Source organism: Pan troglodytes, chromosome 2 (assembly GCF_028858775.2).
Source record: "Pan troglodytes isolate AG18354 chromosome 2, NHGRI_mPanTro3-v2.0_pri, whole genome shotgun sequence".
Classification (NCBI taxonomy): Eukaryota; Metazoa; Chordata; class Mammalia; order Primates; family Hominidae; genus Pan; species Pan troglodytes.
Genome location: NC_086015.1, coordinates 115,588,845 through 115,605,343, shown reverse-complemented (window position 1 = coordinate 115,605,343; position 16,499 = coordinate 115,588,845). Strand labels below are relative to the sequence as shown.

The 16,499-nt window shown below is 37.3% G+C and overlaps 1 protein-coding gene across 1 annotated transcript in view; it reads left to right on the top strand.

The window, feature by feature from the left end:
- The window catches only part of SLC9C1 (solute carrier family 9 member C1), a 137,972-nt gene that overhangs the window by 18,724 nt on the left and 102,749 nt on the right, over positions 1 to 16,499 (top strand). The window contains 3 exon segments of the mRNA XM_016941634.2: positions 1,672 to 1,774; positions 3,669 to 3,812; positions 4,917 to 5,091. Of these exon segments, the coding sequence (XP_016797123.1) occupies positions 1,672 to 1,774; positions 3,669 to 3,812; positions 4,917 to 5,091 (422 nt within the window).

Below are 16,499 nucleotides of genomic sequence, written 5' to 3'. Positions count from 1 at the left end.
AAACAAGATACAGAGTAAATATAAATTTAATGTAAAAAGACTTTCCCTGTGACCTGGCTTCATGTTTATATTATTAGTACCTTCAAGAGAGTCATTATAAATATTTTCCTGACTTCACCATCACCTAACAAGTTATAATACCTAATCCAGGGCTTGATTGTTTCAAAGAACCTATGTCCATGATTTCTTCTTCTTTCATGATTCAACAATGACTCTGCCTTTGTTACCATTTTCAGCCAGGACTAAAATAAAAAATAGACAACTTGTAATTTTCCATCTTTAGAAGGGAAAACTCAATAATGTAATAATGGCATTAATTTCACTAAATTAAACTTTATTACAATCCAAATCAAACAATGATAGAAATTTTTTTGGTTTTAAAATTTCCTTCTCTCTCTCTCTCTCTCTTTTTTTTTTTTTTTTTTTTTTTTTTTTTTGAGACGGAGTCTTGCTCTGTCACCCAGGCTGGAGTGCAGTGGCCCAATCTCTGCTCACTGCAAGCTCCGCCTTTCGGGTTCTCGCCATTCTCCTGTCTCAGCCTCCCAAGTAGCTGGGACTACAGGTGCCCACCACCACGCCTGGCTAATTTTTTATATTTTTAGTAGAGATGGGGTTTCACCGTGTTAGCCAGGAGGGTCTCAATCTCCTGACCTCATGATCCACCCGCCTTGGCCTCCCAAAGTGCTGGGATTACAGGCGTGAGCCACCATGCCCGGCCCTGTCTGTCTCTTAGAAACAGAGTCTTGCTCTGTTGCCCAGGCTCTGGAGTACAGTGGCATGATCATGGCTCACTGCAGCCTCAACCTCCTGGGTTTAAGCAATTCTCCCACCTCAGCCTCCTAAGTAGCTGGTACTACAGGCATGTGCCAGCAAGCCAAGCCAATTTTAAAATTGTTTGTAGAGACAGGGTCACATTATGTTGCCTAGGCCAGCCCTGAACCCCCGGTCTCAAGCAATCATCCGTCAGCCTCCCAAAGTGCTGGAATTATAGGTATGAGCCACCGTGCCTATCTAAAATTTCATGACAATTTCAAAAGTTCAGCTAGAGAAATTAATGTGTGAGAATAGACAAGACAATTTTTTTAAGTGGAGAACTTTCTTTACCAGATAATTAAGTGTTTTAATAGGTCTACAGTAATTAAAATACAACTGTTGTAACACAAGAATACAAAGTAAGTCAAAGAAACGCAAAGGGCACAGAACTAGTTGAAGTATGAATGACAATTTAATATATGATAAAAGTAGCATATCCACAATATTCTTTAGTATTAAAAACAAATATTTCAATTTTTACTTATTAACTAGAACTATGTCTGCTAAGAAGTTGTGGGCAAGTTCACGGAATCATCAGCTGATTTTCATTTCAACCCTCCAGAACCCATCTGAAATAACCAGACCTCTAAAGTGTGCTTTAGCCTCAATGGGGTATGTGAAGCAGTGCAAAGATGCCCATAGTAGGCTTTATAATACAATTGGATATAAGTTGGAGGAAGAAAAAGGACATGGGGTGGTGGTAATAATTTGCAATATTTTTCAGCTGAAATCAAGTGAAGTTGCCTCTCTATAAAAGTCATGGTACTGTCACAACATCTGATACTTTTAACTCGGGTAAAATTTGTGCTGCTGTTGATGTTAAATTAATACTTTATATTTATTTCTTTTTAAAAATAGGTGAGTTAGTTGGAATGTCAGGAATATTTACTCTGGCCATTGTGGGACTTCTTTTAAATTCTACAAGTTTTAAAGCAGCAATTGAAGAAACACTTCTTCTTGAGTAAGTGGGTAGCATATTTTGACTTTATTTCATACACTGGAAGCTATAATATTATAATAGTAACAATATCTACATCTACATGGTGGAAGTAAGATTTTCAAAGAATTGAAAACTGCCCAACTAAAAACCTTTCCTAGATTTTATTTTTTCTTGCCTGTGTCTTTGAATCCTCCAATTTAAAGCAAATTCGTAACCTTACCTTGAGTTCATGTTGGTTCTCTTTCCCCACTCATTCCTCAAGTCTCTGATTATCTCTTCAATAATTTCCCATATAAAATCTTGTACCCACTAGTAAGAGGGTGCCAAAAGTGCAGTAATTGAGAAGTAATATTTTAATATTTTAATGCAATATTTTAAAATTAAGTTTAATTAAGTTGAACTTAAGGCAAAAAAAATCTAAAGATCCATATTTTAAGGACAATGAGGTGCTGTGTAAAGCAAATCAGAAGAGTAAGCTGGGGCATTTGAAGAGGATTAGCAGTGTTATAAAAGAAAGTATGACCACACTAAATGTAAGCAAGACTATGGGTGGAAAAGTGCAAATTGTGCCTTGCTCAAGGGAACTCAGCTAAGGGGTGAGTAGTTATCAGCCAAAAGGAAGAGCACTTTCCGTAATGCTTCAATACATAGGGTGGAAACTTGACCTGAACCACATAATGAAAACATATGTGTTAACAAAGGCCCTGAAAGTAAACCATGGTTTTTAGAGTTTTGGGACAACGTTATAGAAGATAGAATTAATTCTGATATAAGAAGCTTAAAAGATATAGGGTCTTATAGGATTCTGGAGCACTTCAATAAAATTCCATGCCAATTACAATGGAAGTAAATTGTACTTGCACTTAGGCAAAATTAAATGGACCACAGCTGAGGGAAGAATTTAAAATGCTACACAAGTATTAGTTATATATATGGGGAATGATTCTGAAGGTTTTCCTCTCCTTCTTGCTCCAACTGTAAGCTGGATCTTCAAATGTATTACTTATCTTTATTCTTCATTCCTTATAAGTTGTGATGTCTTTCTTGCCTGCATTCCTAGTACTATTGAGCCTACAATTGAAGTAGGTGATCTCTCTGAACCTCAAAGTGATTTCTAAATCATTCTATCTCCTACTTCCTTAAAAGAATCCAATTTTGAAGCTCGTGCCATCAGAATATACCATCTGCCTCTTGATTGTGATTATCTATAGAACTCTAAGTCACATTCTCCATTTTGTGAAGATTTTAGTTCCTGTCTCACTGTGACTCTCCAATATTACTCTATCACCATTCTTAGTGATGTCAATATTCATACAGTTAATCCTTCTACTCCCTCATCTTTCAATTCCTGGATCTTCTCTCCTTGTATAAGTATGTCCACCACTCCTCTTTAACCACCCACTCCCATAGTTGTACAAGTAACTACTTCATAAACTCAATTGCAAGCATCTTACTATCTAAAATATGGTATGTACCAACTTCTACTCTTGAAGATAGTGAAAATCTAAGACAATAGTGTTAAATGCTACTAACATCTCAAAACAACCTGTAATAGGTCCATGTTAACTCTTTAACATAGAAGGTGTACCATCTCCCATCTTTTCACTATATGCCCTCTAGTACCTAAATTCTCACAATTCTGCAACCATACTGAGACTAAAATTTATTGATTCTATGATCTTTTACTGACCTTCACCCATCTCATATTTTCAATTCCTCTTTATCCAGGTCATTTCTTTTGTGTAAAATACTTTAATAACTTTTCATCATTTTCAGCTACAAGTCAAAGTTGTTTGTAAATGTTTTATTCATTTTTTGGTAACCATTAGCACAACGATTCACATAGATAAACCTTGTAATAAAGATGTCAAATTGATTAATTATAAATATTTTTATTTTTTTCTGAATAATGCAGATTCTGGACTTTTCTATCACGTATTGCTTTTCTCATGGTGTTTACTTTCTTTGGACTTCTAATTCCTGCACATACATATTTGTATATAGAATTTGTTGATATATACCATTCATTAAATATCTACTTCACACTGATTGTTTTAAGGTAAGAACATCATTAAAATTTTTCTATTTATAGATAATTGAGTAAGTTTGAAGGTCATCTTTTAAATAACACAAAGATTTCCTACCTTAGATTGAAAAATTGACTCAAACTTTCCAAGGATCATCAGCAAATAAATGCTTTGTAATTTTTTTTGGCTTTTAACTAAATTTCAAAGCAATGCAAACTCTGTAAGTTTTTTTAATTAGAAAAAAACTCAATTAACATTTGACATATTTTGTCCAATGTTTTTGTAATGACATTTCATGAAGTTAAGTACCTATTATAAATAAAAATCTTGTTTTTGCTCAATATTATATAACAAACAATTTTCTATTAATTAAAAACTATAGTTAGAAATTGCTTTTTAAATATCATAGGGAAGCCCTCTTTGTAAACATCTTTTTTTCTTGAATAATTTTTGTAGTTTCTTTTTCCACTGTTAAGAGGTAGAAAAAGTCTGTTTATGTAGCTGAAAAGGAGATAGCACAGAGTGAGAAAAACCACCATAACTAGAGTCTCATAGTTCTTTAATCTCCATTACTCAAATGATTAACATTCTACTTCCATCTAGTTGAATTGCTGAAGTCAAGGCATCTAGTGCCAAGTAAAATAAAATTACTTCCCAAATTATCAGATAAAATTAGTGTAAAACATAGGAATGATATATGACTGAAGGAAAAAAAAATCTGGCCAATATTGGACCAATTAAGCAAGATTAAAATCTATAAACAAAAAGAAACAGAGAACATTTTCTCACTTCTTATTCATTAAATTTGTTTTTATTTGGGGTGGGGATTCAGAATTTATGTACAACACATCTCGAACTTTTCTTTTTCCTCCTGAAGGAGCACCACTCAAGGATGATGTAAAGTTACTATGCTACTCACCTAGTAGAAAGAAAGAAAGAATAATACCATTCTCTTGGCATGTCTCTCTATGGAATACCTGCTGCCTTTCTTTGGTGTCATGTCAACAGTGTGTGAAAGATGTCTCATTTGTTTGAGAGTTAGGAATTCTACAGGGAGTACATTAGAATAGAGTAGCATGAAATGGACAGAAACTCATAAGAAAGAATAACTTTGTAAAAATTGTTTTGTCTTTTAGATTTCTGACCCTTCTTTTAATGAGCCCTGTTTTGTCTCGAGTTGGTCATGAGTTCAGTTGGCGCTGGGTATTCATAATGGTCTGTAGTGAAATGAAAGGGATGCCTAATATAAACATGGCCCTTCTGCTTGCCTACTCTGATCTTTATTTTGGATCTGACAAAGAAAAATCTCAAGTAAAGAAAGCTGTATTTTCTTATCTGAATATTGTATAAAACTATTACTGTGTATTTAAAAGATATATTTTTTGTAGTGAGGTAGCTCAACTTCACTTGGGATGTAGGAGTGATTTAGCTATGATGGCAAGATCGGGGAGAGGAGGAACAACTGGCAACTTTCCTTCTCCCCTGAAATAGGTTTATTACAAAGATCAAAGTAATTAAAACTTATCAATCATTTAAAATAGTACCTGGTATAAAAGGTGCACTCAATAATGTTTTAATTATTTATTGCACTCAAGAGAAGTGAAAACTTTCTTATGATTGGCCCTATTACCTTCTGTAACTTTCTGAGGCTCATTTAGTAATGCTATGAGCCAAAACATTTTAATTGTCAGGTAAAACACTCTAAACAGTACCCTCAAACTCTGCTTAGCAGAAAATACAGGGCATAATTCTCCTTCTACCATGTGTCTGGGCAAGATAATTACAAGGATCTCTGTAAGAAAATTTCTGTGCAGATATCACAGAGCATCTGATGCTTTTATCATCTGGGTTTTTTTTTTTTAACAAAAATTCCAAATGTAAAAAGAGAAGTGGCAAGATAATCATTATGTGTCTACTTAAATAATATTCAGTCCAAATATTTAAAAAACTAATCTTTAAACTGCCTTTAAAATCAAAATTATCTGATATTGCATGACCTCTCCCTTCTATCTATTTCTACATGCCCAAATATTCAAGATCAGTGTCATCACCATACACCTGATCAGTGTGACGGCTAACCTTGTGCACAGATCTAGGTTCTGAAATTTTCAGCTTAGCTGCTATTTGCTGCGTGGACATCAGCAAGTTTTTAATTTCCACCTCACCTCAAGTATCAGTTTCCTTACTCCAAAACAGACTCAATAGTATCAATGGTTTGCTGGTAAATATTTAACAAGTAACTTAAGTGTTGAGGTGAGAGGAAGCCCTAATTTGTAGTATTTGCCCATTTCTGTTGTGTAATCACTTCCACCAACAGAACATCAGTCAGCTCATAAACTTCCTGAAATTGAACGATTAGCTCTCATGAGCTAGTAAGAGCCAGCCTAGCACACTACTTTCACAAAGCATTATTATGAGAAACAAAAAATGTACATAAAACACTTTGGCACATTGTTTAGCATATAGCAATTGCACAATAAATACAAGCTCTGATGATGAAATTATAAGTGATGATATACTTTGCAGTAGTGTTTTAAAATAAAATTTTAGTAAGTAAAATCATTTAGTAAATATCCTCACTAGAAGTAACTCCTTGAGAAGAAAGTAGAACTCCTTTTCTCAATTTAATCTAGCTGAACCCTACAGTTAATACTTACCCAGAGGCATTACAGTAAAGGGTTAAAAATACTAACATCAAAGACATATTGCCTTTTTAATTCTGTCTCTACTACTCATAAGTTATGTTATATTGGGAAAGTCACAGTGCCCTAGATTCCCATCTGTGTAACTGTACAGTATTGGTAATTACCTCACAAAATTGCAGTGAAGATTAAATAAGCCTCGTATATTGTATTATTAGCCTGTTATATGTGTTAGCTCTTATTAATTTTAAACTATTTAACTAATTGAGTGGTCTTTTACCTAGAATGCAATGCACTTTAGATTGATTTAGGAACTTTTTGAAAAATATCAATGTCTGTGGAATTCTAGTCTTTATTATGATGAATAGTGGATATCAGACTTACTTTCCATAGTAAACAACTACAAAAATGTTTAAAATATATGAAGCAACTGATTTGGGGTATTGGATAAGGGGCATTGCCTGGTTAGATCCTTCAGAGAAATGGAACACATAAGGAGAGTTCACATTCACTCTGATCTTTCTTCAAAAATGTTGCAGAGAGAAGTGAAGGCCAAACAGGATGCAGTAAACTTACTGGGCAGAAAATACCTATATGAGAGTTTAGGGCTACTTAAGTAGCTAGAATTTGGGGAGGCAGGGTATCATGGAGGGAAGAATTGTGTAGAAAAAGGAGCACCAGAAATTTAAATTTCCTTGGATCATTACTTCAATACTAATCAAAACAAGCAGAGATTTTGCAGGAGGAGCAGCAGAAAAGAGCTGCTTGGGAGCTTTTGGCTGAATGGATATTGTAAAGGCCACACAGCTCTGGCAGATACTTGAGTTCTGACTAGCCATGGTGTATAAACCTCACTGAAAACCACATAGGTTAAGTTGTGAATCCAGAAAGACCATGTCTTAGAAATAAGAATTATGCCCTAAAGAAATGTGTATTTTAGACCCATTTGAAGAAAGACTAGAATCATACCTTAGTAGGATAATGTGACCTGCCAGCAAATTAACTGCCTGACACAAAACTCGGAAACTCTTTACAAGAAGACAATGTAATCAAGACTCTCAAGAATGTGACATCCACAACATGTAGCCTAAAATCTAATATTACTATGCATGTGAAGAAGCAGGAAAATGTGGTCTATTACTAAGGGAAAAAATTATTCAATAGAAACGACCCAAAGGTGACACAGATGTTGGAACCAGCAAAACTTAAAAAAATATACTCAAGAATCTAAAGAAAAAAATGGACATAGGAAATGAAGATATGGAATATTTCAGTGAAGAATTGAAACCATAAAACAATCTAAAGAAAAATTCTAGAAATAAGAAATATCCAAACTAAAAATTTTCGTTATGAGCTTCATGGCAGATTGGACTGTGCAGAAGAAAAAAAATGAGTTCTAAGTTGATATGTTCTAAAAGAGTGAGAAAATATATGAAGCAAAAACTGATAAACCTAAAGGGAGAAATAGATAAATTATAATTGGACACTTTAATACTCCTCTATATAACTCAACAAATTATAGAACAACTAGACAGAAAATCAGCAAAGATATGAAAGAATTGAAATCATCATCGACAAATAGGATCCAATTGATATTTATGGAAATTATATCAATTGATGCAGAAAAAGCATTTTACAAAATGTAAAATCCATTCATGATAAAAACTTCAAAACATAAGAATAGAAGGGAATTTTCTAATGTTGATAGAGAACATCTGTAAAAAGTCTGTAGGTAACAACATAATTAATAGTGAAAGACTGTTTTCCCTTTAAGATTTGGAACAATGTAAAAATGTCTACTTTTTCTTTTTGTAAAACTTTATTTTAGGTTCAGGGATACATGTGCAGGTTTGTTATATGGGTAAATTGCATGGCATGGAAGTTTGGTGTACAGATCATTTCACCCAGGAAATAAACATAGTACCCGATAGATATTTTTTCCATTCTCACCTTCCTCCCAACCTCCACCCTCAAGTAAGCCCAGTGTCTGTTGTTTTCTTCCTTGTGTCCATGTGTACTCAATGTTTAGCTCCCACTTATAAGTGTGATACATGGTATTTGGCTTTCTGTTCTTGTGTTAGTTCACTTAAGATAATGATCTCCACCTCCATCCATGTTGCTGCAAAGGACACGAGGACATGGTCTTGGTTTATGTTTTTCCTTTTTTTTTTTTTTTTTTTTTTAGATAGGTAAACTCATGTCACAGTGGTTTGTTGTACAGAATATTTTATCACCCAGGTACCAAGCCTAGTTCCCAACAGTTATTTTTTTTCCAATCCTCTCCCTTCTCCCATCCTCCACCTTCAAGTAGTCCCCACTATCTGTTGTTCCCTTCTTTGTGTCCATATGTTCTCATCATTTAGCTCCCACTTATAAGTAAGAACATGCAGTATTTGGTTTTCTGTTCCTGCGTTAGTTTACTAAAGATAATGGCCTCCAGCTCTGTCCATTTTCCTGCCGGACATGATCTCATTCTTTTCTGTGGCTGCATAATATTGTGATGTGGTTTGGCTCTGTGTCCCCACCCAAATCTCATGTTGAATTGTAATTCCCAATGTTAGGGGAGGGACCTGGTGACTGGATCATGGAGGTGGATTTCCCCCTTACTGTTCTCATGATAGTGAGTGAGTTCTCATGAGATCTGGTTGTTTAAAAATGTGTAGCACTTCCCCTTTGACTCTCTCTCTCTCCTGCTCTGCCATGTGAAGATTTTGCCTGCTTTTCCCCTTTGCCTTCTGCCGTGATTGTAAGTTTCCTGAGTCCTCCCCAGCCATGCTTCCTGTACACCCTGCAGAATCATGAGCCAATTAAACCTTTCTTCTTTATAAATTACCCAGTCTGGCCGGGTATGGTGGCTCATGCCTGTAATCTCAGCACTTTAGGAGGCTGAAGTGGGTGGATCACTTGAGGTCAGGAGTTTGAGACCAGCCCAGCCAACATGATGAAACCCTGTCTCTACTAAAAATACAAATACCTGTAAAACTAAAAATAAAAATACAAATAGCCTGTGTGGTGGTGCACACCTGTAGTCCCAGATACTCAGGAGACTGAGACATGAGAATCTCTTGAACCCTAAAGGTGGAGGTTGCCGTGAGCCGAGATTGCACTGTTGCACTCCAGCCTGGGCGACAGAGTGAGACTCCATCTCAAAAACAAAAACAAAAACAAAAATCTCAAACAAACAAACAAACAAACAAAAAGCCCACCCAAATCTCAGGTAGTTCTTGATAGCAATGTGAGACTGGACTAATACATATTCTGTGGTGTATATGTACATTTTCTTTATCCAATCTGCCATGGTGGGCATTTAGGTTAATTCTATATCTTTGCTATTTGTGAATAGTGCTGCAATGAGCATAGGCATGCATGTGTCTTTATGGTAGAACAATTTATATTCTTTTGGGCATATACACAGGAATGGGATTGCTGGGTCAAATGGTAATTCTGATTTTAGCTCTTTGAAGAATTGCCACACTGCTTTCCACAATGATTGAACTACCTTACACTCCTACTAACTGTATAAGTGTTCAGTTTTCTCTGCAACCTCGCCAGCATTTGTTATTTTTTGACTTTTTAATAATAGCTATTCTGACTGGTGTGAGATGGTATCTCATAATGGTTTTGATTTGCATTACTCTAATGATCAATGATACTGAGTTTTTTAAAATATGCTTGTTAGCTGCATGTATGTCTTCTTTTGAAAACTGTCTGCTCATGTCCTTTACCTACTTTTAATGGGGTTGTTTTCTTGTAAATTTGTTTAAGTTCCTTATAAATGCTGGATATTAGACCTTTGTCAGATGCATAGTTGGCAAATATTTTCTCCCATTCTATAGGTTTTATATTTACTCTGTTGATAGTTTCTTTTGCTGTGCAGAAACTCTTACGTTTAATTAGATCAATTTTATCAAGTTTTGCTTTTGTTGTGATTGCTTTTGGCATCTTTGTCATGAAATCTTTGCCATTATCTATGTCCAGCATGGTATTGCCTAGGTCGTCTTCCAGAGTTTTTATAGCTTTGAGTCTTACACTTAAGTCTTTAATCTATCTTGAGTTGATTTTCTTATGTAGTGTAAGGAAGGGGTCCAGTTTCTACCTTCTGTATATGGCTAGCTAGTTATCCCAAAACCATTTATTGAATAGGGAGTCCTTTCCCTCTTGCTTCTTTTTGACAGCCTTGTCCAAGATAAGATGGTTGTAGGTGTGCAGCCTTATTTCTGGGCCCTCTCTTCTACTCTGTTGGTATAAATGTCTGTTTTTGTACCAGTACCCATGCAGTTTTGATTACTGTAGCCCTGTTGGACATTTTGAAGTCAGGTAATGTGATGCCTCCAACTTTGTTCTTTCTGCTTAGTATTACCCTGGCTATTTGGGCTCTTTTTGGTTCCATATGAATTTTAAAATAGATTTTTCTAGTTCTGTGAATGTCATTGTTAGTTTGATAAGAATAGCATTCAATTTGTAAATTCTTTGGGGCAGTATGTCCATTTTAATGATATTGATTCTTCCTATCCGTGAACATGGATTATTTTCCATTCATTTGTGTCATCTCTGATTTCATTGGGCAGAATTTTGTAATTCTCATTTTAGAGATTTTTTACCTCACTGGTTAGCTATATTCTTAGGTATTATTTGGGCAATTATGAATGGGATTGAATTCTTGATTTGGCTCTTGGCTTGGCTGGTGGTGGTGCATAAGAATGCTGATGAATTTTGTATGATGATTTTGTATCCTGAAATTTTGCTAAAGCTGTTTACCAGTTGATGGAGATTTGGGCCAACAATGTGGTTTTCTAGATACAGAATCATGTCATCTGCAAATAAGGATAATTTGACTTCTTTTCCTATTTGGATGCACTTTATTTCTTTCTCTTGCCTGATTGACCTGGCCAGGACTTCCAGTACTATAATGAGTAGGACTGGTGAGAGAGGGCATCCTTGTCTTGTGCCAGTATTCAAGAAGAATGCATCTAGCCTTTGCCTACTCAGTATGATATTGGCTGTGGGTTTGTCATAAAGGGCTCTTATTATTTTGAGGTATCGTCCTTCGATACCTAGTAGATTGAGAGTTTTTAACAGGAAGAGATGTTGAATTTTATCAGAGTCTTTTCTACATCTAGGGAGATCATCATATAGTTTGTCTTAACTTCTGATCAATCACATTTATTTATTTGCATATATTGAATCAACCTTGCATCCCAATCAAGCCTACTTGATTGTGGTGGCTTAGCTTTTCCATGTGCTGCTGGATTTTGGTTTATTAGTATTTTGTTGAGGATTTTTGCATCAATGTTCATCAAGAATATTGGCCTTAAGTTTTCTTTTTTGTTGTTTCTCTGCCAGGTTTTGATATTAGGATGATGCTAGCCTCATAGAATGATTTGGGGAGGAGTTTTTCCTCCTCCGTTTTTTGGAATAGTTTAAGTAGAAATGGTACCAACTCTTCTTTGTGTAGCTGGTAGAATTAGTCTGCGAATTTGTCTGGTCCATGGCTTTTTTTGGTTGGTCTATTTGTTACTGATTCAATTTGGGAACTCATTACTGGCCTGTTCAGGGAAACACTTTCTTCCTGGTTAAGGCTTGGAAAGATGTATGTGTCTAGGAACTTATCCATCTCTTCTAGGTTTTCTAGTTTGTGTGCATAGGGGTGTTCATAGTAGTCTCTGATGGTTATTTGTATTTTTGTGGGGTCAGTGGTAGCGTACACTTTGTCATTTTTAATTGGGCTTATTTTAATGTTCTCTTCTTTATTAGTCTAGCTAGAAGCTTATCTGTCTTATTAATTTTTTCAAAAATAAAAAGAACCACCGCATCCATTGATCTTTTGAATGATTTTTTGTGTGTGTTTTGATCTCCTCGGTTCAGCTCTGATTTTGGTTATTTCTTATCTTCTGTTAGCTTTGGGGTTGGTTTGCTCTTGCTCCTCTAGTTCTTTTAGTTGTGATTTTAGGTTGTTAACTTGAGATCTTTCTTTTTGATTTGGGCATTTCATGATATAAATTTCTCTCTTGACATTGCCTTAGCTGTGTCCCAGAAATTCTGGTATGTTGTCTTTTTGTTCATATTAGTTTTGAAGAACTTCTTGATTTCTGCCTTTATTTTATTATTTACCCAAAACTCATTAAGAAGCAGATTGTTTAATTTCCATATAATTGGATGGTTTTGAGTAGTTTTTTAGCCTTAATTTCTGTTTTTATTGTGCTGTGATCTCAGAGTGTGTTCAGTATGATTTTTTTCTATTGCATTTGCTGAGGATTGTTTTGTTTGATTGTGTGGTTGATTTTAGACTCTTTGCCATGTGGTGATGAGAAGAATGTATATTCTGTTGTTTTTTGATGGAGAATTCTATAGAGGTCCATAAGGTCCATTTGGTCCAATGCTGAGTTCAGATCCTGAATATCTTTGTTCATTTTCTGCCTTAATGATACGTTTGCTACTGTCCGTGGAGTGTGAAAGTCTCCCACTATTCTTGTGTGGGAGTATAAGTCTCTTTGTAGGTCTCTAAGAACTTGGTTTATGAATCTCAGTGCTCCTCTGTTAGGTGCATTAATATTTAGTATAGTTAGGTCTTCTTATTGAATTGAACCCTTTACCATTGTGTAATGCCCTTCTTTGTGTTTTTAAAAACTTTGTTGTTTTAAGTCTGTTTTGTCTGCAAATAGGATTGTTTAACTCCTGCTTTTTTTTTGTTTTCCATTTGCTTGGAAAATATTTTATTTTGAGCCTATGGGTGTCACCGCAGATGAGAGGGGTCTCTCAAAGACAGCACACCATTGGCTCTTGGTTCTTTACCCAGCTTGCTGCTCTCTGTCTTTTAAATGGGGCATTTAACCCATTTATAGTCAAGGTTATTATTGATATGTGTGGATTTGATCTTGCCATTGTGTTGTTAGCTGGTTATTATATCAGTTTGTTTGTATAGTTGCTTTATTGTGTCACTAGTCTGTGTATTTATGTGTGTTTTTGTGTTGGCTGTCAGTGATCTTTCCTTTCTATATTTAGTGCTTCTTTCCAGATCTCTTGCAAGGCAAGTCTGTTGGTAATCAACTCCTTCAGTATTTGCTTATCTGAAATAAAAAAAATTTTATTTCATGTTCACTTAGGAAGCTTAGTTTGGCTGGATATGAAATTATTGGTTGAAGATTTTTTGTCTAAGAATGTTGAATATAAGCCCCCAGTCACTTCTGGCTTGTAGGATTTCTACTGAGAGATCCACTGTTAGCCTGATGGAGTTCCTTTTGTAGGCGACCTGCCCTTTCTCTCTAGCTGCCTTTAATTTTCTTTTCTTCATTTTGACATTGTAAAATCTGATGATTGTGTGTCTTGGGGATGATCTTCTTGTATAGAATCTTGCAAGGGTTCTCTGTATTTCCTGAATTTGACTGTTGGCCTCTCTAGCAAGTTTGGAGAAGTTTCATGAACAATTTTCTGAAATATGTGTTTTAAGTTGTTTGCTTTCTCCTCATTCCTTGCAGGGATGCCAATAATTTGTAGTTTTACCCCTTTACATAATCCCATATTTTTCAGAAGTTTTGTTTAAACTTTTTCATTCTTTTTTCATTTTTATCTGACTGTCTTATTTCATGGATCAAGCCTTCAAGTTCCAAGATTCTTTCCTCATCTTGGTTTATTCTGCTGTTAATACTGGCGATAACCTTGTGGAATTTTTGTAGTGTGCTTTTCAGCTATCTCAGATCAGATCTGTGTATCATTTTATTGTGATTCTTAGCTTCCTCGGATTGGTTTTGCCATTCTTCTGAATCTTGATGATATTCATTACTATCCACATTCTGAATTCTATTTCTGTTGTCTCAGCCAACTCACCCTGGTTAAGAACCCATGTTGGAGAACTAGTGTGGTCATTTGGAGGATATAAGACACTCTGGCCATTTGAGTTGACAGAGTTCTTGCATTGGTTCTTTCTCATCTCTGTGTTTGGGTGTCCCTTTAGCTGTGGTGCAGATTGAGTGCAGTCAGTAGACTTCTTTTCTGAATGTTTTCACTGGGCCAAAGCTTTGTGCAGAGTCTTTATTTGCAAATGACTTCTTGTCTTTGGTTTCATAGGGCAGATATGTAAGTGAGGAGGTATTTTTGGTGTTGAAACATTGGGGTGTGAACCAGTAGGTGGTGGTTAGGTATTGTGGTCAGTTGGTGGGCTCTTGCTTGGTCACATGGCTCCCCTACATTTCCTCACAGTTGCAGCCATGCTCTCTGTCAATGCCCTGAACATGTGGGCTCCTTTCCTACTTGAGTGCTGGCTGTAGATCACAAATTGGCACTTCAAGGCTGCCTACCACAGCTCTTGTGTGATCTCACTGTTGCCTTCCCCCACTTGGCGGCAACAGTGGAAAGGACCTTAGCAGTGGTTGTGGATGAAGGTCTTTTGCCTGTCTGCTGGGGGCTCTACCCCAGAGAGATGCAGGTGAGTAATCATTCAGTGCAATTGTCCAGAATGCAGGATCTGTGCTGTGGGCCCAAGCTTAGTGAGGAGACATAGGTTTAAGGGCCCACATAACAGTCTGGTTACTTTTTCATAAGGATGCTGTGGTATGCTGGCAGTCATCTCCAGTCCCTAGTCTCCTCAGATTTTCCAGGACCTGAAGGTATCATTAGTGATGGCTGTGAAACAGAAAAATGGTGGCCTGCCCCTCCCCATCCCTTTGGGAACTCCAACCCAGGGAGGTACAGACATTTTGCCAGCCTGACCACACCAGCAGGAGGTAGCTGGAGTCTCCACTTGGTAGATCCTGCCTACTGCGGAGGAATGGGATCATGGACACACTTAAAAAAGCAGTCTGACCTATTTTCCCAAGGGCAGCAGTGCTTTGCTGGCAGTTCACTCCAGTCCCTGGTCACCTTGGACTCTCTAAAGCCTGAAGGCAACAATGGCTAAGGCTACTAAACAGCAAAGATGGCAGTCTACTCCACCTTCTGAGAGCTCCATCCCAGAGAGTTTTGAAATTGCTGCTGACCAGAAAACACCAGCAGGGGTGGCTGGAGACACCAATCAGGATGTCCCACCCAGTGAGAAGGATCAAAATCAGGAACCTGCATAAAAAGGCATTCTGTCTGCTTTTTCATAGAGCAGTTGTGCTGTTCTGGGGGTCTGCTTGAACCTCCAGTTGCTTCACACTCTCCAAAGCCTAAAGGCCACCATGCTTAAGTTGAGAAACAGCAAAGATGGTGGCCTACCTCTCCCTCTGGTAGCCCCATCCCAGGAAGGTTGGAAACTGCTGCTGACCAGAAAACACTTGTGGGGGTGGTCGTAGACTGTGGTCAGGAAATTCTGCCTGGTGAAGAGAACTAGGACCTGGGACCCATGTGAAAATGCAGTCTGGCTGTTTATCCATAGAGCAGCTGCATTGTTCTGGGGGACTTTTCCAGTCCCTAGTCACCTCAGAATCCCTAGAGCTCAAAGGCAACAATGGCTAAGACTGTGTAACAGCAAAGATGGTGGCCCATCCCTCCCACAGGGACCTCCATCCCAGGGAGGCTGGGAACCACTGCAACCCAGAAAACACTGGCTAGGGTGACTGGAGAGCCCAGTCTGCAGTCTGACATGCAGAGCTACGTGGAATATTAGCAGAGCAGCCACTCATATGGAGCCCTGGGCACTTTAGATACCTGGGCTTCCCAGCAAAAGTGGCAGCAATTTGAGCAAGGTTGGGGGTTAGATCCCTGTCCATACCTCTAGGAAAGGAAATGATTCAGGGGGCTGACCCAAGACTTGCAAAGATCCATGGGAGAAGCATGGATACCCAGAATCACTCATTCACTCACCCACCCAGAGAGGAGAAGCAGGATCATGGACCTGTGTAAAAAAGCAAGCTGGCTACTCTTCCACAGGGCAGCTGCACTAAAGGCAACAATGGCTAAGGCTATGAAACAGCAAAGACGGTGGCTTGCACCTCCCTCTCAGAGCTTGGTCTCAGGGAGGTGTAATGCTGCTAATGGTGGATGACTGAAGTTTCAAGCAGTGGGTCTTATCCCAGGAGATGCCATGGGAGTGATGCCTGTAGACCATTGCTACTCAGGCCCCCTGGATCACCTCCTTTCCTAGAGTACATTCGGGAGTCT